The sequence below is a fragment of the Elephas maximus genome, chromosome 12, assembly GCF_024166365.1.
Source record: "Elephas maximus indicus isolate mEleMax1 chromosome 12, mEleMax1 primary haplotype, whole genome shotgun sequence".
Lineage (NCBI taxonomy): Eukaryota > Metazoa > Chordata > Mammalia > Proboscidea > Elephantidae > Elephas > Elephas maximus.
Genome location: NC_064830.1, coordinates 46,242,225 through 46,268,801, shown reverse-complemented (window position 1 = coordinate 46,268,801; position 26,577 = coordinate 46,242,225). Strand labels below are relative to the sequence as shown.

At 39.8% G+C, this 26,577-nt stretch overlaps 1 protein-coding gene across 1 annotated transcript in view; it reads right to left on the bottom strand.

Moving 5' to 3' along the window:
• Positions 1-26,577, bottom strand: part of SLC4A1AP (solute carrier family 4 member 1 adaptor protein) — a 70,569-nt gene that overhangs the window by 12,781 nt on the left and 31,211 nt on the right. Inside the window, exons 6-10 of the mRNA XM_049904719.1 lie at positions 14,111-14,271; positions 13,285-13,354; positions 8,126-8,312; positions 4,124-4,235; positions 2,007-2,238 (exon numbers count right to left, since the gene is read on the bottom strand). Of these exons, the coding sequence (XP_049760676.1) occupies positions 2,007-2,238; positions 4,124-4,235; positions 8,126-8,312; positions 13,285-13,354; positions 14,111-14,271 (762 nt within the window). The remainder of the gene's footprint in view (positions 1-2,006; positions 2,239-4,123; positions 4,236-8,125; positions 8,313-13,284; positions 13,355-14,110; positions 14,272-26,577) is intronic.

The window sequence follows — 26,577 nt, the reverse complement described above, 5'->3', positions numbered from 1 at the left end:
AAAAGAACTGAACAGAAGATTTCAAAGGTCCTCTCGAGAAGATAAAGTATTATAATGACATGTGCAAAGAGCTGGAAATGGAAAACCAAAAGGGAAGAACACACTCGGCGTTTCTCAAGCTGAAAGAACTGAAGAAAAAATTCAAGCCTCGAGTTGCAATAGTGAAGGATTCCATGGGAAAAATATTAAACAACACAGGAAGCATCAAAAGAAGATGGAAGGAATACATAGAGTCATTATACCAAAAAGAATCAATGTTCAACCATTTCAAGAGGTAGCATATGATCAGGAACTGACAGTACTGAAGGAAGAAGTCCAAGCTGCTCTGAACGCACTGGCGAAAAACAAGGCTCCAGGAATTGATGGAATATCAATTGAGATGTTTCAACAAACCGATGCAGCACTGGAGGTGCTCATTTGTCTATACCAAGAAATATGGAAGACAACTTCCTGGCCAACTGACTGGAAAAGACCCATATTTATGCCTATTCCCAAGAAAGGTGATCCAACCGAATGTGGAAATTATAGAACAATATCATTAATATCGCACGCAAGTAAAATTTTGCTGAAGATCATTCAAAAATGGCTGCAGCAGTATATCGACGGGACAGCCAGAAATTCAGGCTGGTTTCAGAAGAGGACGTGGAACAATTGCTGATGTCACATGGATTCTGGCTGAAAGCAGAGAATACCAGAAGGATGTTTACCTGTGTTTTATTGACTATGCAAAAGCATTTGACTGTGTGGATCATAACAAACTATGGATAACACTGGGAAGAATGGGAATTCCAGAACACTTATTGTGCTCATGAGGAACCTTTACATAGATCAAGAGGCAGTTGTTTGGACAGAACAAGGGGATACTGATTGGTTTAAAGTCAGGAAAGGTGTGCGTCAGGGTTGTATTCTTTCACCATACCTATTTAATCTGTATGCTGAACAAATAATCCGAGAAGCTGGACTATATGAAGAACGGGGCATCAGGATTGAAGGAAGACTCATTAACAACCTGCGTTATGCAGATGACACAACCTTGCTTGCTGAAAGTGAAGAGGACTTGAAGAATTTACTAATGAAGATCAAATACCACAGCCTTCAGTATGGATTACACCTCAACATAAAGAAAACAAAAATCCTCACAGCTGGACCAATGAGCAACATCATGATAAATGGAGAAAAGATTGAAGTTGTCAAGGATTTCATTTTACTCGGATCCACAATCAACAGCCATGGAAGCAGCAGTCAAGAAATCAAAAGAGATGCATTGCATTGGGAAAATCTGCTGCAAAGGACCTCTTCAAAATGTTGAAGAGCAAAGATGTCACCCTGAAGACTAAGGTGCGCCTGACTCAAGCCATGGTAATTTCAATCGCATCATATGCATGTGAAAGCTGGACAATGAATAAGGAAGACTGAAGAAGAGTTGACGCCTTTGAATTGTTGTGCTGGCAAAGAATATCGAATATACCATGGACTGCCAAAAGAACAAACAAATCTGTCTTGGAAGAAGCGCGGCCAGAATGCTCCTTAGAGGCAAGGATGGCAAGACTGCATCTTACATACTTTGGACATGTTGTCAGGAGGGATCAGTCCCTGGAGAAGGACGTCATGCTTGGCAGAGTACAGGGTCAGCGGAAAAGAGGAAGACCCTCAACGAGGTGGATTGACACAGTGGCTGTAACAATGAGCACAAGCATAACAACGATTGTAAGGATGCCGCAGGACCGGGCAGTGTTTCGTTCTGTTGTGCATAGGGTTGCTATGAGTCGGAAGCGACTCGATGGCACCTATCAACAACAACAACAACAATCTGCAATGGGGATAAATAATGACCGGCAGGCAAAGGAGGAAGGCCAAGAAAGTATGGTTCCTTAGCACAGAGACAGCTTTATCACATATACACAATCAAAAGGCACAAGCAAGAGCTGGGTTTCCTTTTTCAAGCCTACCCACAATTAATGCAATTGTCCCACTGAGTAGCACTGGAAGGAGAGGAAAGCTATTACCATGGCCTTTGGTTTCTTTAGAACATGTGAAATCTGTGGGAAGGCTAGCTTCCTGGACTGCTGCTTCTGGCTCTATCTCCTGCTGTAGCCCACTGCTTCCATCTTCCATTTTTTTCTTTTCATACTTCTTCATCTCCTCTTCCTCCTCCTCTTCCTCTTCTTCTTCTACTTCAGGCTCATCTTTCATTCTCATTAGAGCTGGAGGGAGTTCTGGACGTTTAGGGGGTAACTTCTATGAGGGAAACAAAACCGTGAACAAGTAGTTCTATATAATGATAAAAAAAAACCACTGTAGAATGTCTAACGTTTCTAGACTGATAAACCTTACAGAGGTCTGCTGAAAGTAGGACATTCAAATAGTATTTTATCCATCTATGACCCTTAGCAAGTATCTTTATTTTAGTCTCTAAGGTCAAAAGAATATAAACTATAAAACACTTGAAGCACCTTGTAGGGAACGAAAACATTTATTTGAACACCAGCTGCGAGAGTCCTGTCCTAGGGATTGGACTGGACTGGGCTGTAAGATAGACAACGATACTGGTGATGAGTGAGCTTCTTGGCTCAAGTGGACACTTGCATCTATGTGGGCAACTCCTGTCTGGTGGGGGGATGAAACTTTCACCGAAAGCACAATAAAAAAAAAAAAGAATGTGGTCAGTGTTACTGAATTACAAATGTAAAACTGTTGAATTGGTGTAGTATGTTTTGTTGTGTATACTTTCACCACAATTTAAAAAAAAGAGAGAGTTCTTAAAAAAAAGTTCTGTCCTATTACCCCTCATGTATTAAAGGATCTTAATTTATTACAAAATCTTCTAGGGACTAAGTCAAAGTCAAATACACATTACTAAGAAATAAATCATTTGTGCTGCTTTTTCATTTTAGAGCTAACACATAATTTCAAGGAAACAAAAGATGTAAATCAGTATAACAGATCCTGAAAAAAAGGAAGACATTTCTTAAAGAGTAAGTCCAAATATTCTAATCAAGACCTTTCAAAAAAAGTAATTATTAGAAAAGGTTGATCAAAGTTAAGGAATAGAGAGATGGTACCAAATTATACCTAGGATGTATCATCTTTTTAACATAGGGTTAGTTCAGTAAAGAAGCCCTGGTGGCACAGTGGTTAAATGCTGGGCTGCTAACCAGAAGATCGTGGTTTGAACCCACCAGCCACTTCGAGGGAGAAAGATGTGGCAGTCTCCTTCCGTGAAGATTTACAGCCTTAGATACCCTACAGAGTCACAGTGAGTCGGAATCAACTCAACAGCAGTGGGTTTTTGGGTCTTAGGTCAGTAATCCTGTAAGAAGAGCTTTTTGTGAAGAGTTTTCCTTTCATTTAAAATGTTAAGCATTCCATCCCACAGACACACAGAAAAGCTTCCATCTGAGATAAATCCCATACCCATTCAGCCCATATAGCTGAGACTGCAGACCTCTGCCACCAGAGGGCAGATTACCCTAGTTCAAAGTTAACCTCTTTTGGGTGGGGAAAATTTCTTAAAAAGGTAAATCTATGAATACAGTAAGAATGTATATAAAGTGAAACCACACCTCAGTGAGGTGTTACAGGATAGTAGAAAGATCATGAAACTCAACAGGCAGAAAACCTGGATTTAATTCCCAGTGCAGCTATTTACTGATCATCTTGTATTTAACCTCTCTGAAATATGTTTCTTCAGCTGGTAGAGGTATTAATTCTCACACTTCATAAAGTTGTTGGAAGGATTAAATGAAGTATGGAAAATCAGGTGCATAGACTGTTACTAACAAATATTAGTTGAGTCTGAATATTATATCTATGCATTAGGGAAAAAGTATTTAACATAGGAGGACCCTTTCTTAAATATAGCAATCATCACAGATTAATAAACTGGTATTCTAATTTACAAATCAGTTACTTGCAAACTGATTAGCTTAAACTGATTCATCAATTCTTGATAACCCTAAGATGATCAGAAAAATACAAAAACCAAATCTTGAAGATGCAATCACACCAAAGCCCAGGTAATGACAATGGAATGAACCATTTGCGCTTCCAGAAGAAAAGAGACAAAAAATAGCTCCAGGATAACTCAAGAGCCAGGAGTTCAAAGCCCTGACCCACAACTTACCCCTACTGTTCCAGTTTTTAATTTGAATTTGCTTCCCCCTTTCATGGCACCAAAGAGAGGCAGTGTAAGCTTTTTAGCTTTGTTTTCTGAATCTGTGAGCCGATTTTCAATCCTAGAAAGAAAGAGTAATTATACATATTTATTTCAATGAGTCCAAGGTTATATTTAAAAATACCATGACAATGACAAAGAAACTTTTGGCAAAACAAAAATTATCACAAAACGAATGTCTAAGTGAACAACAATAAGAACAAGGTATGCAGGCCAGCAGAGTCTGAATGAATATACCACAACAGCATGGATTGTCAAGTCACAGACACAGAGCTATTAAGTGTAAGATAAAGCTGCTACCTTATTCTAGTAATTTGCAACATACTACGAGACTTAACATTCATAAAGTGATGGTTACAGTACAAAGGTCACTGGCAGAGGAGAACACATAAGCATGACCCCACTCCTTCCAAGCAGCAGGTGAACCCATGTATCAAGCCCTATTTCCCACCAACTTCTGCAGAGGCTCACAGTGTCTCACTTGTCTGCTTCACGCTCATCACAGCCATACACAACTGCGCTGAGCAAAGAAGTTAAAAAAAGAAAAGTGTATGTGTATGGGGGAGGTGGGGAGGACGCCCTGTGTGATAAGTAATGACAAAGCCTGTGAGAGACCCTGGTGAGCTTGTCAGCATTCTCACTGGCTGAAGACACAGTGAAACCTGGGAGAGCTGGAACTCTATGGGATGGCTTTGTTTTTCCAGGTCTTCTGAGTTTTTTGCTTTGACAGCGTGCAGTTACCACTTTTCTATTGCTCTCTATTTAGTGGAAAATATTTTGAGCTTTCCTTCTCAACAGGTTTCCACCTTACAAAGGTTCCAGCTTTTGCAGGTTTTACCGCAGCTATACAAGCTAAGCTTACCAGTGCAAGGCTGAGAAAGAGCAAAAAGAAGGGATAGTAGAAATTAGAAAAGTGAGGGAGCAGGGGAGAAGAGCAAACACCACAGAGAAGGCAGCTGTGTTGATAATACACTCGGAGAGTAGGCAGAAGTCAGTGAGACAGCAGGAGGAGAATGGCCGTAGCAGGCCAGGGAAGACAGCCCTATGCTTTCTTCACATCTACCACAGGGCAGCCCTGCAATCTAGTGTATCGGGACAGTTCAGGCACTCCTGACTCAAAAAAAGTGTGACAAGAAAATGGCTACCCCGCCCCCACTGAAGCCCAGGCTCTCATGTGGGAAGGAGAGAGAGAAGGCATACACACAGACTGACAGCAGGAGGGGGCCTGATGATGTGTCTTCCAGCTCAGAACACCCCAGTGGGGCTGATTCATCAAGTTAAAAAATTAGAGTTGGAATGAAAATTTGCTGCTTATTTGTTCACTCTAGACAATGCTTGCTGGATTTTTACTTTGTGTCCACAAAGTCAATGTTACAAATCGTTGCTAATAACAATAGAAACAATACATATTATGACAGTGATAGCGACAATAATACATCTATGCCAGCACTTTGTTAAGTGCCATTCATTCACAATCTTTGCAACATCATTACCTCCAGTTCACAGATGACGAAAGCAAGGATCAAAGAAACAGCATAACTTGCCCAAAAAGTAATTGATAGAGTCGAGAATTAAAGCCAGGAAGTCTAACTCTAATACTAACCTATCTCCTCACTATCAGTAAGAAAATTCAAATATCATCTGGGTCAAACGAACTTTTATAGGCTGATCTATCAATCAGTGTAAGGAGCCTGTGTGGCACAAACAGTTAAAAACTTGGCTGTTAACCGAAAGGCTGGAGGTTCGAGCCCACCCAACAGGTCTGGGGGAAAAACACCTGGCGATCTGCTTCTGTAAAGATAACAGCCAAGAAAACCCCATGGAGCAGTTCTACTCTGTCACATGGGTTTGCTAGGAATCAAAAATAACTCTATGGCACCTAACAACAATAATAACAGGAATCATTGTATTAAATATCTAAGTATCTAAACTACACACAAACCTACTAGAAACTTGGGTATAAATTTTCTATACAGATGATCAAGGGCTCCAGAAGTATTATTTCATCTCTATATCTATATAATATCTAGTTACTCTTCTATGTAATGCCCCCAGTATCACGTTACACGGGGGCGGATGGGGGGGAGGACAGGACACTAATGAATGCTTACTGACAATGTGAAGCGTTGCTGTCCAACAGAGCTTTCTGCAATGATGGAAATGTGGAAACTGTCAATTTCCACACTGTCCTGCTGCAGATGTTGGCTGCTACACCTGTGCCTTTCTCAGGAGGACTGCTACACCACCCAACTCTTCCTCTCCGCACCAGGCCTCTCTCACTCCCTCACAGCTTTCTCCTGAGATCATTCCTTCAATAAATCCTTGTACAAGAATCCCTGTCTCAGGTCTGTTTTGGGGGAGCCTGACTTAAACCTATCTTATGCACATACAGTGACCTACCTACATGTCCTTACCCCACCACCATTTCTTATACTGACAATGCCTCTCCTATACACTGGTCTGCGGCTTGCCACTGCTACTTAATGTATCTTGGAAATGTTTCCACATAGTACGTAAATAGTTGCCTCATTCCTTTTTATAGCTACATGATATTCTATTGTACATCTATATTTATTTAGCCCTTCCCTTTTGATAAACGTTTAGGTGGTTTCTAACATTTTACTATTATAAACGATGCTGAAATCTATATCATTTACTAAGAACGTGAGTATACATGTAGAATAAATTTCTAAAAATGAAATTGTTAGGTCAAAGGCCACGGGCATTTATAATTGGGGTAGATACGCCAGTTTGTCCTCTATAGGGACTGTATTCATTTGTTCTTCCAAGACCAATATAAAAAAGTGCCTTTTCATCATAGCTTCACCTACGTAGTATATTATTAGACTTAGGAAGCCCTGCCGATTCCATAGACTAAGAAATGGTATTACATTGTAACTATCTGTATTTGTTTCAAAATGAGTGAGTTCGACCATCACTTTATATAGCTAATAGTTATTTGTATTTTTTTTTTTTAACCCGTGTCCTGTCAGTCAATATTCTTTGCCCATTTTTCTCTAAGGTGGTTAGTTGCCTATTACTTATCATTCACAAGTAGTCTTCACATACTAGGGAAATCAGGCTTTTGTGCCTATGTACTAAAAGGTAAAGTAAAAACCTTCAGAGCCTTCCAGTGAGCCAGGAATCAATATAATTTTCTCCAAAAATCCTCTAGCAGTCTATATTTCACAAATGAAATGGATTTTTAGTTGATCTATGAAACCACTGCCTACTGTACTTTAATGTTTCTTGTATTACATTTCTATTAAAGAATGATTATCTAAGATAAAGGTCCCTGGGTGGTACAAGCAGATTGCAGTTAGATGCTAACATACAGGTTGGCACTTCAAACCCACCCAACGGCTCTGTGAAAGAAAGGCCTGGCAATCTACTTCCATAAAGATTACAGGCAAGAAAACCCTATGGAGCAGTTCTACTCTGTAACACATGGGGTTGTCCTGAGTCAGAATTTACAGCAGCAGGTTTGGTAGGGTTTTTTTTTTGGTACCTGAGACAAAGATATAATTCAAAATGTTATCTATGCAAATGAAGTCCTGCTACATGCTACAGCATGAGTGAACCTTGAAAACATTATGCTGAGTGAACTCGATCACAAAAAGACAAATATTATATGATCTCACTCATGAAATATCTAGAATAGGCAAATGTATAGAGACCAAAGCTTATTATCAGTTCCCAGGGGCACGAATGAGTGAGGAAGGAAGGAGGGTCATTGTTTAGGAAGCACTGAGTTTCTGTTTGATGATGAGAAATTAGGCAATAGATATTGACAATGATTGTACAATATGATTAATGTAATTGATGTCACTAAATTATACATGTGAAAAACATTAAATTGGCGAACGTTTTATATATGTTTTACAACAATTAAAACTGTTATCTATGCTAATTTAGGCTTCTTTAAAATTCCAAATAGAATCTAACACTTACTTTTTTAGCTCTGGAATCTCTGCTGGCTTTACAATTTTTATCAAACCTTTAAGTCTTTGTTGTTCTTTCCTCAGTTCAAAGGTTCTCAAGTGAAGTTTCTTCCGGGACACACCATCTAACGCACTTCCTGATTTCATTTCTGACATAAACGCATCTAAAGAATCCTGAGACGGTGACTCTGATAGAGCTGCCCAAGAAAGGGATAATACATGTTTAAAAAGACAGCACCAGATGGCAGAGTAGTCAGACGCTTCCAGGGGTCCCTCTTATGACAAAGACGTGAAAAAACAAGTAAAACGATTATATTTATGACAAGCTAGGAGCCCTGAAAATCAAAAGCAAAGTCAGAAAATGGACTGACAGGCAGGGGGAGGGAAATACAGTTCAGAAATGGGGAGGAGTTGCCGGACCTGAATCGCCAGGAACCCTCAGGCACCATTCCCTGGAGTGACTGCAGCAGGGCTGACAATAGCATTCCAGACATGGTTTCCACAGGGAGAGAAAGCGAGCTACACAGCCTACTCATACCTCCAGAACCAGAGAAGAATGGTGCACTTGGCAAAAGCTAAGTACTTGTGTTTATTTTACGATGCCCCCAGCCCCCAAGCAGGCTTCAGTGGCTGCCGATTTCCCTGGGTCTGAAATAGGTTCTGCTGCATGCCCTGAGCCATTCCCCGGCCTTGGAGAAGGAATCAATTCACAATTGGAGGAAAAGATAATCTGCCAGCTCCACTAAGCTGGGGAGCTCAGGACAGAAGCAGCTCCTGTCCAGGCATAAACAGTCCATGGACCCTGAATACCTTTCTCCCCTGCATGGACCTGAGTGGGCCTATTTCAGGAGAATAGGCCCTTGCTGGCAGACTGCAACTGTTTCAGATTTGCGGTGGAGAGGTGTGTTTGATACCGTTTTGCCTATTAAACAAGATCCTCGCCTGCCCACATCAGGGGCCTAAGGACTGGCGAATCCACCCATGTCACTTAGCCACCCAAAACAGGGGTCCAAGGATAAGTGGTACCTCCCAGTCCTTACAACCAAAGCATTGGGTGCCCATGGTCTAGCTGCAGAACCCATTCATGTGTGCACTCTAGGGGACAGGGACACGCTTCCCTCACAGACACTCGGAGTAGGGTTGTTAGCCCCCTGCCTTGTTCAGAGCCTGACGCCCTGCTGCAACCAGATACCTGTACCTACACCAAGCAACACTGCCCTTCTAAGACTGAAGGACAAAGCCTGTACCACACACTTGATGACCAACTACCTGGACACCTGAGCTGAAACCATACAAGAAAAGCGAATGGACTTCTGGGTTCATATACATGATATAACTGCTCTAGCCATCTGGTGACAAGACATTAGAGCTTCAAAGGAGAAAATAATCAAGCTAGCTCACTCAAGCAGCCTATTGGGGCATATCAAAACAAAACAAAGCAAGAAGCTACGGAACAGTAAGCAAACATAAAATAAGCTAATACAAAAACTTATAGATGGCTTGGAGACACCAGTCAATACCAAATTACATAAAGAAGCAGACCATGATTGCTTCAACAAGCTCTCAAAACAAAGAACCAAGGGATCTTCTGGATGAAGGTGCATTCCTGAAATTACCAGATGGAGAACACAAAAGATTAATACAGAACTCTTCAAGACATCACGAATGAGATCAGTAAGGAGATCAGGCAAAATGCAGAATGAGCCAAAGAACACAGAGATAAAACACCTCTTGAAGAAATTAAAAAGGTTATTCAGGAACATAATAAAAAATTCAACATTAGAAAAACAATTAATGTAATCCATCATTTAAATAAAACAAAAGACAAGACCACCTGATCTTAGCAATCGATGCAGAAAAGGCATTTGACAAAGTTCAACACCCATTCATGAAAAAAACTCTCAGCAAAATAGGAATAGAAAGAAAAGTCCTCAACATAATAAAGGGCATTTATACAAAGTCAACAGCCAATATCATCCTAAATGGAGAGAGTCTGAAAGCATTCCCCTTGAAAACAGGAACCAGGCAAGGATGCCCTTTATTACCACTCTTATTCAACATTGTTCTGGAGTTCATAGCCAGAGCAATTCAGCTAGATAAATAAATAAAGTGCACCCAGATTGGTAAGGATCTTTATTTGCAGATGACATGATCTTATACACAGAAAACCCTAAAGAATCCTCAAGAAAACTACTAAACTAATAGAAGAGTTCAGCAGGGCACCAGGATACAAGATAAACATACAAAAATCAGTTGGATTCCCCCATGCCAAGAAAGAGAACATCGAAGAGGAAATCACCAAATCAATACCATTTACAATAGCCCCCAAGAAGATAAAATACTTAGGAATAAATCTTACCAGAGACGTAAAAGAGCTATACAAAGAAAACTACAAGACGCTAGTACAAGAAACCAAAAGAGACCTACATAAGTGGAAAAACATACCTTGTTCATGGATAGGAGGATGTAACATTATAAAAATGTCTATTCTACCAAAAGCGATCTATAGATACAATGCAATTCCAATCCAAATTCCAATGACATTTTTTAATGAGATGGAGAAGCAAATCACCAACTTCATATGGAAGAAAAAGAGGCCCCAGATAAGTAAAGCATTACTGAAAAAGAAGAGCAAAGTGGGAGGCCTCACACTACCTGACTTTAGAACCTATTATACCACCACAGTAGTCAAAACAGCCTGGTACTGGTACAACACATACATAAACCAATGGAAAAGAGTTGAGAATCCAGACATAAATCTATCCACATATGAGCAGCTGATATTTGACAAAGGCCCAAAAGCAGTAAAATGGGAAAGACAGTCTCTTTAACAAATGATGCTGGCATAACTGGATATCCACCTAGAGAAAAATGAAACAAGACCCATACCTCATACCATGCACAAAAACTAAGTCAAAATGGATCAAAGACCTAAATATGGAATCTAATACAATAAAGATCATAGAAGAAAAAATAGGGACAACGTTAGGAGCCCTAATACATGGCATAAACATTATACCAAACACTACTAACAATGCACAAACACCAGAAGAGAAACTAGATAACTGGGAGCTCCTAAAAAATCAAACACCTATGCTCATCCAAAGACTTCACCAAAAAAGTAAAAAGATTACCTACGGTCTGGGAAAAAGTTGTTTCTATGATATTTCCGGTCAGCATCTGATCTCTAAAATCTACATGATACTGCAAAAAGTCAACAAAGAAAAGACAACCCAATTAAAAAAATGGGCAAAGGATATAAACAGGCACTTCACTAAAGAAGATATTCCGGTAGCTAACAGATACATAAGGAAATGCTCACGATGACTAGCCATTAGAAAAATGCAAATCAAAAGTACAATGAGATTCCATCTCACTCCAACAAGATTAGCACTAATTCAAAAAAACACGAAATAATAAATGTTGGAAAGGTTGTGGAGAGACTGGAACATTTATACACTGTTGGTAGGAATATAAAATGGTACAAATGCTTTGGAAATCCATTTGGCGCTTCCTTAAAAAGCTGGAAATAGAACTACCACACAATCTAGCAATCCGACTCCTTGGAATACATCCTAGAGAAATAAGAGCCTTTACATGAACAGATATATGCACACCCATGTTCACTGCAGCACTGTTTACAATAGCAAAAAGATGGAAGCAACTAAGGTGCCCATCAATGGATGAATGGATAAATACAGTATGGTATATTCATACAATGGAATACTATGCATCGATAAAGAACAATGATGAACCCGTGAAACATTTCATAACATGGAGGAATCTGGAAAGCGTTATGCTGAGTGAAATCAGTCAGTTGCAAAAGGACAAATATTGTATGAGACCACTATTATAAGAACTCATGAAATAGTTTAAACAGAGAAGAAAATATTCTTTGATGGTTACGAAAGCAGGGAAGGAGGGAGGGAGAGGGATATTCACTAACTAGATAGTAGAGAAGAACTATTTTAGGTGAAGGAAAAGACAACACACAATACAGGAGAGGTCAGCACAACTGGACTAAACCAAAAGCAAAGAAGCCTCCTGAATAAACCGAATGCTTTGAAGGCCAGCGTGGCATGGGCGGGGGTTTGGGGACCATGGTTTCAGGGGATATCTAGGTCAATTGGCATATTAAGATCTATTAAGAAAACATTCTGTATCCTACTTTGGTCAGTGGCGTCTGGGGTCTTAAACGTTAGTGAGCTGCCATCTAAGGATGCATTAATTGGTCTCCACCCACCTGGAGCAAAGGAGAATGAAGAACACCAAAGACACAAGGTAATTATGAGCCCAAGAGACAGAAAGGACCACATAAATCAGAGGTTACATCAGCCTGAGACTAGGAGAACTAGATGGCGCCCGGCTACAACAGATGACTACCCTGACAGGGAACACAACAGAGAACCCCTGAGGGAGCAGGAGAGCAGTGCAATGTAGACCTCAAATCCTCATAAAAAGACCAGACTTAATGGTCTGACTGAGACTAGAAGGACCCCGGAGGTCATGGTCCCCAGACTTTGTTAGCTCAAGACAGGAACCATTCCCAGTGCCAACTCTTCAGACAGGGATTGGACAGGACTACAGGACAGAAACTGACACTGTTGAGGAGTAAGCTTCTTGGGTCAAGTAGACACATCAGCCTATGTGGGCAGCTCCTGTCTGGAGGGGAGATGAGAAGGCAGAGGGGGACAGATGCTGGCTGAATGGACACAGAAATAGAGGGTAGAGTGAAGGAGTGTGCTGTCTCATTAGGGGGAGAACAACTATAGCAAGGTGTATATAAGTTTTTGTGTGAGAGACTGACTTGATTTGTAAACTTTCACTTAGAGCACAATAAAAATTAAAAAAAGACAGCACCATATATTTTTAAATTAGCGAAAGGTACCTTAGGAAAGTCACTAACAGAGCTGGACAGAGGATATCCCTGATACTGAGAATAAGGAAACAGGCTACAGCTGGGAATTCTTAGAAAAGTCACTTCCCCTCAACAGGCTTCATTTCCCTCATCTATTGAAGAGGTTAAACGAAATGATTTCGAAAGTTCTGTCTAGAGTTCATTGGCTCCATATTCTGTATGATCTGCCTTTTTAACCAATGTAGCTCCAGCATAATGCACTATATATGATAGGTGCTCAATAAGATTTGTTGAATGGATCATTGTCTTACCTTTGCTTGAGGCTTTCAGCCTTTCAGAAATTTCAGAGAGTTCCCTTTCAGCATCATTTAACTTTGCAACCTGTAACGCCCAAATCGACAGGGTCAGCAAATGTTTTTCTTCTTACAGAATATGATAGTTTTCTTTATCTTCCTTCTCTTATTTTCACTACTGTTTCACCAGATTAAGAGGATTAATTCAGAAGTCCACTTAAGTCTGGTCCTTATGAAGTTGTTTATTTAATTGTAACTAAATTTCTGAATTAAAGAATTCAGAATTAAATGGAATGAATGTATAGAACTCAGACATTATTTTACTCTAAAGAAAGAGCTCAAGGCATTTTTCATTGATGAATCAAAAAGATAGCTGTTGGATATGTTTTAAGTTCTGGGTACTAAACATAAGGTAAACACATGCCAACTTATGATAATTTCAAAAGTTTAAGACTATTACCACACTATACTCCTCAAAATTCTTTTGTCTCCTCTTGATAACCAGAAGCCTAAAGTCAATTTCACCTCAGACTGCCCCAATTTGGAAATTTTTCCTTTCTTTTTTTTGGGGGGGTAACATTATGTCTTAAGAATGTTCATTAATGAATCAATATTAACCTAAAGGAAAATCTTTAGCAGCAATCAAGCTTTATCCAAAAATTTGGATAAGACTAGTTGTTTTTCACCCCCAAATTTAAGATCACATAAAGTTGTAATTCAGTCCCAGACTTCAATGCCACTGCTTTTTAAAAATTCTAATTATCATAAAACAGATTTAAATGATGCATTATTTTATTAAAAAAAAAATTAAACTACTACAGCTACTTCTATAAATAATACTTACCAATGATTCAAAGGTCTCTGGTTTCTCATCTATCTTCCCAGCCTTCTTCATTCGGTTGAGACGCTTCTTCTCAACCAGGCCAGTCCGATCAAGGAATGTGTCATCATCACTGTCATAAAAGTCTTCATCTTCCCAGTTCTTGGCTTTCCTTTTCCGAGATACTAGTAGATAAAATAAATGGTAATGAGATCAGATTCTTTAAAAAAGAAAGAAAGCAGGTAGGCAAGGAGATACGAGAATTACTATCAATTATTTAAGGAGATGATTCAAGAAACTGCCAAATTACATATAAACACAAGGAGCTAATTTATTTAATGAACAAAAGGCTCTTAAAAATCAATGAGAAAAAAAGATAAATGACAAAAAGGCCAATAATCCAAAAGGAAATCTGAAAAAGAATAAAGTTAAACTGTTTTAATGATTAAAGAAATACAAATTAAAACATGAAATACCACTTCTGGCCGATCCAACTAATAAAGTAAAAAGATTAATAATGCCCAGTTTGGCAAGGGTAAGGAAAAATGGACTCTCAAATAGTTGGTGGGAATGTACACTGACATAACCTTTCTGAAGGGCAACCTTACAACAACTGTCAACATTAAAAATGCAACCACCAACAATTTCATTTCTAGGAATTTATCCTATAGGTATCAATGCAACATTGCTTCTAACAGTGAAAATCTAGAAAGTCAATCAATAAGGGGCTTTGGTGTTCATTACATTTTTGTCTACCCTACAGCTTCCTACTTTCCTTATTCTGGTAAAAGTACCCTCTAGAAAACTCCTCCACCATTCTACCTGGTTCAGGGGTAGGCATGCGACCAGTCTCCTGTGATAATTCTATTTAGATATAGGGAAAAAGAGGCTCTCTTTCTAATGACGTTATTATACAAATTCAGGGCTACAAGCGGCAGCTTTTCTGCATGGGTTGAGAATCTCTCTACAAAATAAAACCACGAACTCATAAGACAGACTCACTCACTCACAGACACCAATACACACACCCATACACACACACACACACACACACACACACACACACACGGCTTGAATGTATTCTGGTGATACTGAGTTCTGGTGTGTTAGTACTGAATTCTAGTTCCACAACTTGAGGTCCTAATTCATGCAGTTCTTCGTTCAAACCTGTGAGCTACTCTTCACAGCATAGGAAGCCAATAGCCCTTCCCTAGTTTGAGTTGAGTTTTTATTAAGAAGGAGTATTAGTAACCAAAATACTCCTTCTTAATAGAAATCTGATAATTCCCAGGCTAGGATGGTACATTGAACATGTATATCTAATTTATTTTCTCCCCAAACCCCATGTTAGTAAACAGATTTTTTTTTTAAAGACACTAATTCACAAAGAAGGGAGAACAGAAAGAAGACCGCAACGCCGAATTATTAGAAAGCAGACAGGCTAGTGGAAACTACCTTAAAAAAAAAATGAAAAAGAGATGAATCCTAAACCAACAGTGGGGAAAGCTGAGAACCAATTTGAGTACACTGCAGAATGAACAGAAGTGCTAAAATAAGGAGGGCTGGGTAAAAGCTAGTTGAGAAACAGATCTCCCTCTCTGTGTACTCACCTCCTTTCCAGTCACAATAGAAACCCAGAGGTTAATCTCTAGAAAGGGTAAAACAGTCTTTGGACTAAAAATAGGTTGTTGTGGTACAACTGACCACTTTTGCATGGCCTTTCTAGCCACACAAGTGATTGGATGGGACTGTGCAAATAAGATAATTGTGGCCCACGAAGAAGACTGGTCACTTTTGCCATCCCGCTGGGCTTGAAATGAGCACCCCAGAGGCAGGAAACAGAGGATCCCACCGCCACCAAGAAAGAACAGCCAGGAGCAGAGAGTGTGTCCTTTGGACCCAGGATTCCTGCGTTGAGAAGCTCCTGAAACCAGGAGACTTGGAGAGAGAGAGAGCTATAACCCTGAAGATGGCAAGAAGCAGTGGCAGGAGAGACCAGCAGGAGACTGTACAGTGGGCTTCCCAGCCCACAGAGCGAGAAAGCTGAGTGCTGGGGTGCCTCTGGGGACTTACTGATGCCCATTGCCATTGAGTCAATTCTGACTCACAGCAACCCTGTAGGACAGAGCAGAACTGCCCCACAGAGTTTCCAAGGAGGGCCTGGTGGATTTGAACTGCTGATCTTTTTGGCTATCAGCCATAGCTCTTAACCACTATGCCACCAGGGTATCCTAGGGACTTACTAGCAAGGGCTAAAAGGGCACTTTTTTTGTTTTGTAACACTTGCCTGAGCAGGGCACAGACTGAGGGGCCAGAGAGGCATGCCTGTGAGGAGGGCTGGAAAGGATGTACTGACAGAAGAACTATATTCTGAGTGTTCCTTAACCTAAATTGTAACCTGTTACTTCCCTAATAAACCCCATAATCGTTGAGTATTATCTGTGAGTTGTGTGTGACCACTTCAATCAATTATTGAACCCAGTAGAGAGGAGTGTCATGGGAGGGACAGTTGATGTCAGAATTGGTAAAGAAGGTGGAGAGAGGAGGCATGTCTGACCTCTGCCTCACAGGATTCAGCCTTGGGCTTTTGATTTTGATTCTCCTTTCCCTTTGTGAAGTTAGAGGAGGTCAGACTTTGCCCCCACGCCATTTTTACAGTTCTTGTTGTTAGGTGCCATCGAGCTGATTCCGACTCACAGCAACCCTACGTATGACAGAACAAAACACTGCCTGATCCTGTGCCATCCTCACAATGGCTGCTTTGCTGCAAACCTATTATTACACCCACTGTCAATCCATCTCATTGAAGGTCTTCCCCTTTTTTGCTGACCCTCTACTTCACCAAGCATCATGTCCTTCTTCAAGGACTGGTCCCTCCTGATAACATGTCCAAAGTATGAGAGATGAAGGCTCGTCATCCCCGCTTCTAAGGAGCATTCTGGCTGCACTTTTTCCAAGGAAGATTTGTTCATTTTTCTGGCAGTTCATGATAATATCCAGTATGCTTCATCAATACCATAATTCAAAGGTATCAATTCTTCTTCAGTCTTTCTTATTCACTGTCCAGCTTCTGCATGCATATGAGGCTATTGAAAACACCATGGCTTGGGTCAGGAGCACCTTAGTGCTCAAAGTGACATTTCTGCTTTTGAACACTTTAAAGAGGTCTTTTGCAGCAGATTTGCCCAATGCAGTAGGTGGTCTGGTTTCTTACTGCTGCTACCGTGGGCACTGATTGTGGATCCAAGTATAATGAAATCCTTGACAACTTCGATCTTTTCTCCATTTATCGTGATGCTGCCTATTGGTCAAGTTGTGAGGATGTTTGTTCTCTTTATGTTGAGGTATAATCCGTACTGAAGGCTGTAGTTTTTGATCATCATCAGTGCTTCAAGTCCTCTTCCTTTCAGCAAGCAGGGTTATGTCATCTGCATATCGCAGGTTGTTAATAAGTCTTCCTCAATTCCAATGCCACATTCTTCTTCATAAAGTCTCGCTTCTCTGATTATTTACTCAGCATACAGATCAAATAGGTGTAGTGAAAGGATACAACCTTGACTTTAAACCACGCAGTATCCCCTTGTTCTGTTCAAACGACTGCCTCTTGATCCATGTACAGGTTCCTCACGAGCACAATTAAGTGTTCTAGAATTCCCATTCTTCACAATGTCTTCCATAATTTGTTACGATCCACACAGTCAAATGCCGTTGTATTGTCAATAACACACAGATAAACATCTTTCTGGTATTCTCTGCTTTGAACTAACATCCATCTGACACCAGTAATGATATCTGTCTAAGTAATCTAGTGCTGCTAGAACAGAAATACCACAAGTGGATGACTGTAACAAAGAGAAGTTTATTCTCTCACAGTCTAGTAGGCTGCAAGTCCAAATTCAGGGCGTCGGCTCCAGGGAAGGTTTTCTCTCACTGTTGCCTCTGGAGGAAGGTCCTTATGATGCATCACTCTTCCCTTGATCTGGGAGCATCTCAGCACAGGAACCTCAGGTCCAAAGGACACACTCTGCTCCTGACACTGCTTTCTTGTTGGTATAAGGTCCCCAACTCTCTACTTGCTTCCCTTTCCTTTTTGTCTCTTGAGAGATAAAAGGTAGTGCAGGCCATGCCCCAGGGAAACTCCCTTTACCTTGGATCAGGGAGGTGACCTGGGTAAGTGTGGTGTTACAATCCCACCATAATCCTTTTAACATAAAATTACAATCACAAAATGGAGCACAACCACAGAATGCTGGGAATCATGGCCTAACAAAGGTGATACATATTTCTTGGGGGACACAATTCAATCCATGACAATATCCATCATTCCATGTCCCCTCCTGAATCTAGCTTGAATTTCTGGCAGTTCCCTGTAGATGTATTGCTACAACCATTTTTTAATTATCTTCACCAAAATTTTACTTGTCAGTGATATTAATGATATCGTTTGATAATTTCTACATTTTGTTGGATCACCTTTCTTTGGAATGGGCACAAATATGGATCTCTTCCAGTTGATTGGCCAGGTAGCTGTCTTCCAAATTTCTTGGCACTGTGAGTGGGCATTTCCAGTGTTGCATCAATTTGTTGAAACATCTCAATTGGTATTCTATCAATTCCTGAAGCCTTGTTTTTCACCCATGCCTTCAGTGCAACTTGGACATCTACCTACAATACGACAATCTGCTGAAACCCACCCACCCTGGGTGACTCTGCTGGTATTTGAAATACTGGTGGCATAGCTTTCAACATCACAGCAACATGAAAGCCACCATGGTGCAACAAACTGACAGATGAGTGGTCACTAAAAACAGTACTGTCCTGAAAATAGCTGAATGCTGAGAACCTGCCCAGTCTGTTTCCACCACATAGCTCTAAGAATGCTGGCAGCCAGTCTACTCTTTCCACACAGGAGATTGGAAGAGTACTCTCTGGAGAAAAACCTAAGGATTCTCCCAAAAAAGGCCCACCCAGACGATTCTACAGTGTTTCTCTAAGTCAAAAAGCCCCACCTATGTATTCCCAGCTGTCAATAAGCTTTTAGTCTCCAAATAAAACTCTACAACCAAAGGTTAAATGACACCTGAGAAAAGCGTCTAACAAAAAGACCAAACAAAAAAAAAAAGGCAACCTGGAGAAAACACATTAGCAGAGATGAGAGGATGTTTTTGCAATTTGTGAAAAAATAAAAGGATATTATCTTTTAAAAAAAATATTCAAAAAACTAAAAAGACCTCTTAGAAATTAAAACTTTGATATCGAAATAGAGAACCTGAAAGATAAAGCTGCAAAAACCTCCCAGAAAGAACAAAAAGACACAGAGATGCAAAAGAGAAGAAAAAAAGATAAGAAACTTAAATGGCAAGTCTAAGAGGTCTGAAGGGAACAGACAAAACAGAGGAATGACATAATTGCATGAATGCAATTACCAGGAATTTCCAGATCAAAGGACCCAACAAATAACAGAAAAAATGGATAGGAATAACCCCACAGCAAGCTACATCATAGCTAAGGTTCAGAACCTTAAGAATAAAAGGAAATCCATTAAAGACTACCATCACCTACATCCTCTACTGTTATACCACGTTTTTAGTCTGCTAAGACTAAAGAAGGGGGGCAGAGCCAAGATGGCAGAATAGACAGACACTTCCAGTGAGCCCTCTTAGAACAAAGACCCAAAAAAACAAGTGAAATGAGTATATTTTTGATAAGCTAGGAGCCCTGAACATCCAAAGGCAAGCTTAGAAAACAAACTGAGGGGCAGGGGAGGAAGAGACAGTTCAGAAGCAGAGAAGAGTTACCGGACTTGAATTGCGGGGAGCCCTCAGGCACCACTCCTGGGAGCTACAGCGGCAGGCTGGTACTAGCGTTCAGCCGCAGTTTCCTCAGGGAGAAGCAGCCAGCCACACAGCCTACTCAAATCTCCGGAACCAGAGAACAGTGCTCTCGGCAAAACCTAAGTACTTGCATATATTTTACCATGCCCCCTGTTCCCAAGCTGGCTTCAGTGGCTGACTTCCCTGGGCCTGAGATAGGCCCGACTGAACGCCTAGAGCTATCCTCCCGACCTATGAGAAGGAATAAATATGCAACTGGGGGAAAAAATAATTTGCCAGCTCCACTAACCGGGAGAGCTCAGGACAGAAGCAGCTCCTGTGCACGTATAAACTGTCCATACGCTTTGAATACCTTTCCCCTCTGCATGGATCTGTGTGGGCCTATTTCAAAAGAATAGGCCCTTGTTTGCAGACTACAACTGTTTCTGCTGTGCGGTGGAGAGGTGGGTGTTTGATGCTTGACATTGCTTTGCCTATTAAACAGGGTCCTCACCTACCCACATCAGGGGCCTAAGGACTGGTGGCTCCACTCAGGTCACCCAGCCACTGACGACAGGGGTTCAAGGATAACTGGTACCTCCCGGTCCTTACGACTAAAAACACTGGGTGCCCACAGTCCATCTGCAGAACTTACCCACCTCTACGCTCTAGGGAACACGGACACGCTTTCCTCAGAGACACGTGGGGGCAATTCTCAGCCCCCTGCCTTGTTCAGAGTGTGACCCCTGCTGCAACCAGATACCGGTACCTACACCAATCACCCCTGCCCCTCTAAGACTGTAGGATAGAGCCTGTACCACACACTTGATGATCACCTAGCTGGACACCTGAGCTGAATTCATGCAAGAAAAGTGAATGGACTCCTAGACTGATATACCTGATAACAGCTCTAGCCATCTGAGGATGGGACATCAGAGCTCCAAAGGCAAAAATAATCAAGATAGCTCACTTAAGCAACCCATTTGGACATATCAAAACAAAACTAAGCTAGAAGCTAAGACACAGTAAACAAACAAAAAATAAACTAATACAATAACTTATAGATGGCTCGGAGACAACAGTCGATATCAAGTCACATGAAGAAATAGACCATGATCGCCTCAACAAGCTCTCAAAACAAAGAATCAAGGAATTTTCCAGATGAAAATGCATTCCTGGAATTACCAGAGGCAGAATACAAAATATTAATATACAGAACCCTTCAAGACATCAGGAAGGAAATCAGGCAATACGCAGAACAAGCCAAGGAACACACAGATAAAGCAACTGAAGAAATTAGAAAGATTATTCAGGAACATAATGAAAAATTTAATAAGCTGGAAAAATCCATACACAGATAAAAAAAATTTAGTAATCAGAAATTCAGAAGATTAACAATAAAATTGCAGAAGTAGACAACTCGACAGAAAGTCAGAGGAGCAGAATTGAGCAAGTGGAAGACAGAATTTCTGAACTTGAAGATAAAGCACTTGGCACCAATACATTTGAAGAAAAAAAAAATCAGATAAAAGAATTAAAAAAATGAAGAAACCTTAAGAATCATGTGGGACTCTATCAAGAGAATTAACCTACGAGTGATTGGATTACCAGAACAGGGAAGGATAACAGAAAATACACAGAGAATAGTCAAAGATTTGTTGGCAGAAAACTTCCCTGATAAAGTGAAAGATGAGCAGATATCTATCCAAGATGCTCATCGAACTCCACATGAGGTAGACGTCAAAAGATAGACACCAAGACACAATATAATCAAACTTGCCAATACCAAAGATAAAAAGAGAATTTTAAGAGCAGCTAGGGATAAACGAAAAGTCACCTACAAAGGAGAGTCAATAAGAATAAGCTCGGACTACTCGGCAGAAACCATGCCGGCAAGAAGGTAATGGGGTGACTTATATAACAAACTGAAGGAAAAACATTGCCAGCCAAGATTCTTATTTCCAGGAAAACTGTCTCTCAAACATGAAGGTGAAATTAGGACATTTCCATATACACAGAAGTTTAGGGAATTTGTAAAAACCAAACCAAAACTACAAGAAATACTAAAAGGAGTTCTTTGGTTAGAAAATCAATAATATTAGGTGTCAACCCAAGACTAGAACACTGGGCACAGTAATCAGAAGTCAACCCAGAAAGGGAAATCACAAAAATAAATCAAGATTAAAAAAACACTCAAAACAGGGCAACAGCAATGTTATTATATAAAAGGAGACAACATTAAAACAATAAAGAGGGACTAAAAAATGTAGTTACGGATCTTCACATGGAGAGGAAGACAAGGCGATACAAAGAAATAAAAGTTAGGTTTAAATTTAGAAAAATAGGGTAAATAATAAGGTAACCACAAAGGAGACAAACTATCCTACACATCAAAATAAAATACAAGAAAAAAATAGAGACTCAGCAGAAACAAAATCAACAACAATGAATACGAGGAAAGGACAATAGATAAAGACAATCTACTCAGCACATAAAATTAAGTGGGGAAAAGAAACTGTCAACAACATACAAAAAAAGACATCAAAATGACAGCACTAAATTCATACTTATCCGTAATTATGCTGAACATAAATGGACTAAATGCACCAATAAAGAGACAGAGAGTGGAAGAATGGATTAAAAAACATGATCCGTCTATATGCTGCCTACAAGAAACACACCTTAGATTTAGAGACACAAACTGAAACTCAAAGGATGGAAAAAAATATATCAAGCAAACAACAATCAAAAAGAGCAGGAGTGGCAATATTAATTTCTGACAAAATAGACTTTAAAGTTAAATCCATCATAAAGGATAAGGAAGGACACTATATAACAATTAAAGGGACAACATACCAAGAAAATATAACCATATTAAATACTTATGCACCCAATTACAGGGCTACAAGATACATAAAACAAACTCTATCAGCATCAAAAATTGAGATAGACAGCTCCATGATAATACTAGGAGACTTCAACATACCACTTTCGTTGAAGGACAGGACATCCAGAAAGAAGCTCAATAAAGACACGGAAGATCTAAACACCACAATAAAACAACTTGACCTCATAGATGTATACAGAACACTCCACCCAACAACAGCCAAGTATACTTTCTTTCCTAGTGCATAGGGACCATTGTCTAGAATAGACCACGTATTAGGTCATAAAGCAAGCCTTAGCAGAATCCAAAACACTGAAATATTACAAAGCATCTTCTCTGACCCTAAGACCATAAAAGTGGAAATCGATAACAGAAAAAGCAGGGAAAAGAAATCAAACACTTGGAAACTGAACAATACCCTGCTCAAAAAAGACTGGGTTATAGAAGACATTAAAAACCAAACCAAGTGCCATCCAGTCGATTGTGACTCGTAGCGACGACCCTATAGGACAGAGTAGAACTGCCCCATAGAGTTTCCAAGGAGTGCCTGGCGGTTCTGAACTGCCGACGCTTTGGTTTGCAGCCATAGCACTTAACCACTACGCCACCAGGGTTTCCATAGAAGACATTAAGAATGGAATAAGGAAATTCATAGAATCCAATGAGAGTGAAAACACTTCCTAGCAAACCGTTGGGATACAGCAAATGCAGTGCTCAGAGGTCAATTTATATCAATAGATGCACACATACAAAAAGAAGAAAGGGATAATCAAACAATTATCTCTACAACTTAAACAAATAGAGAGCAACAAAAGGAACCTTCAGGCACTGGAAGACAGGAAATAATAAAAATTAAAGCAGTACTAAATGAAATAGAAAAACAACTGAAAGAGCTAAGAAGACCAAAGCTGTTTTTTTGAAAAAATTAACAAAATTGACAAACCATTGGCCAAGCTGACAAAAGAAAAACAGGAGAGGAAGCAAAGAACCCAAATAAGAAATGAGATGGGTGACATTACAACAGACCCAACTGAAACTAAAAGAATCATATCAGATTACTACGAAAAACTGTACTCTAACAAATTTGAAAACCTAGAAGAAATGCATGAATTCCTAGAAACACACTACCTACCTAAATTAACACAGAGGTAGAACAAGTAAATAGACCTATAACAAAAGAAGAGGTTGAAAAGGTAATCAAAAAGCTCCCAACAAAAAAAAAGCCCTGGCCCGGACGGCTTCACTGCAGAGTTCTACGAAACTTTCAGAGAAGAATTAGCACCACTACTACGAAAGGTATTTTGGAGCATAGAAAAGGATGGAATACTCCCCAAATCATTTTATGAAGCCAGCATATCACTGATACCAAAACCAGGTAAAAAAAAACCAGGTAAAGACACCACAAAAAAAGAAAATTACAGACCTATATCCCAAATGAACTTAGATACAAAAATCCTCAACAAAATTCTAGCCAATGGAATTCAACAACATATCAAAAAAAAAAGTAATTCAGCATGATCAAGTGGGATTCATACCAGGTATGCAGGGATGGTTCAACATTAGAAAAACAATTAATGTAATCCACCACATAAATGAAACAAAAGACAAGAATCACATGATATTATCAATCGATGCAGACAAGGCATTTGACAAAGTTCAACACTCATTCATGATAAAAACTCTCAGCAAAATAGGAATAGAAGGAAAATTCCTCAACATAATAAAGGGCATTTATACAAAGCCAATAGTCAACATCAACCTAAATGGAGAGAGCCTGAAAACATTCCCCTTGAGATCGGGAACCAGACAAGGATGCCCTTTATCACCACTCTTATTCAACATCCTGCTGGAGGTCCTAGCCAGAGCAATTACGCTAGATAAAAAAACAAAGGGCATCCAGATTGCCAAGGAAGAAGTAAAAGTATCGCTATTGGCCGATGACATGATCTTATACACAGAAAACCCTAAGGAATCCTCAAGAAAACTACTAAAACTAATAGAAGAGTTCAGCAGAATATCAGGATACACGCTAAACATACAAAAATCAGATGGATTCCTCTACACCAACAAAAAGAACATCGAAGAGGAAACCACCAAATCAGTACAATTTACAGTAGCCCCCAAGAAGATAAATACTTAGGAATAAATCTTGTCAGAGATGTAAAAGACCCACACAAAGAAAACTACAAAACACTTCTGCAAGAAACCAAAAGAGACCTACATAAGTGGAAAAACATAACTTGCTCATGAATAGGAAGACTTAACAGTATAAAACTGTCTATTCTACCAAAAGCGATCTATAGGTTAAATGCAATTCCGATTGAAATTCCAATGACATTTTTTAATCAGATGGAGAAACAAATCACCAACTTCATATGGAAGGGAAAGAGGCCCCGGATCAGTAAAGTATTGCTGAAAAAGAAGAATAAAGTGGGAGGCCTTACTCCACCTGATTTTACAACCTATTATACTGCCACGTAGTCACAACAGCCTGGTAGTGGTACAACAACAGATCCATAGACCAATGGAACAGAATTGGGAATCCAGACATAAATCTATCCACATATGAGCAGCTGATATTTGACGAAGGCCACAAAGCACTTAAATGGGGAAAAGACAGTCTTCTTAACAAATGCTGCTGGCATAACTGGATATTCAACTGCAAAAAAATGCAGCAAGACCCATACCTTACACCACCCACAAAAATGAGCTCAAAATGGATAAAAGACCTAAATATAAAATCTAAAACGATAAAGATCACGGGAGAAAAAACAGAGACAACATTAGGAGCCCTAATACATGCCATAAACAGTATACACAACATTACTAACGATGCAGAAGAAAAACTAGACAACTGGGAGCTCCTAAAAATGAAACACCTATGGTCATCCAGGAAAGCCCGGTGGTGTAGTGGTTAAGTGCTATGGCTGCTAACCGAAACGTCGGCAGTTCAAATCCACCAGGCACTCCTTGGAAACTCTATGTGCAGTTCTACCCTGTTCTATAGGGTCGCTGTGAGTCAGAATCCACTCAATGGCAGTGGGTTTGGCTTTAGTTTTTGGTTTATGCTCATCCAAAGACTTCACCAAAAGAGTAAAAAGATTACCTACAGATTGGGAAAAAGTTTTTAGCTATGACATTTCGGATCAGCGCCTGATCTCTAAAATCTACATGATACTGCAAAAACTCAACCACAAAAAGACAAATAACCCATTTAAAAAATTGGCAAAAAATATAAAGACACTTCACTAAAGAAGACATTCAGGTAGCTAACAGATACATGAGGAAATGCTCACGATCATTAGCCATTAAAAAAAAAAAAATTAGCCATTAGGCAAATGCAAATCAAAACTACAATGAGATTCCATCTCACCCCAACAAAGCTGGCATTAATCCAAAAAACACAAAATAATAAATGTCGGAGAGGCTGTGGAGAGATTGGAACACTTATACACTACTAGTGGGAATGTAAAACGGTACAACCACTTTGGAAATCGATTTGGCGCTTCCTTAAAAAGCTAGAAATAGAACTACCATACGATCCAGCAATCCCACTCCTTGGAATATATATATCCTTGAGAAATAAGAGCCTTTACAGAAACATATACATGTACACCCACGTTCATTGCAGCACTGTTTACAATAGCAAAAAGATGGAAGCAACCAAGGTGCCCATCGACGGATGAATGGATAAATAAATTATGGTATATTCACACAACGGAATACTATGCATCGATAAAGAACAGTGAGGAATCTGCAAAACATTTCATAACATGGAGGAATCTGGAAGG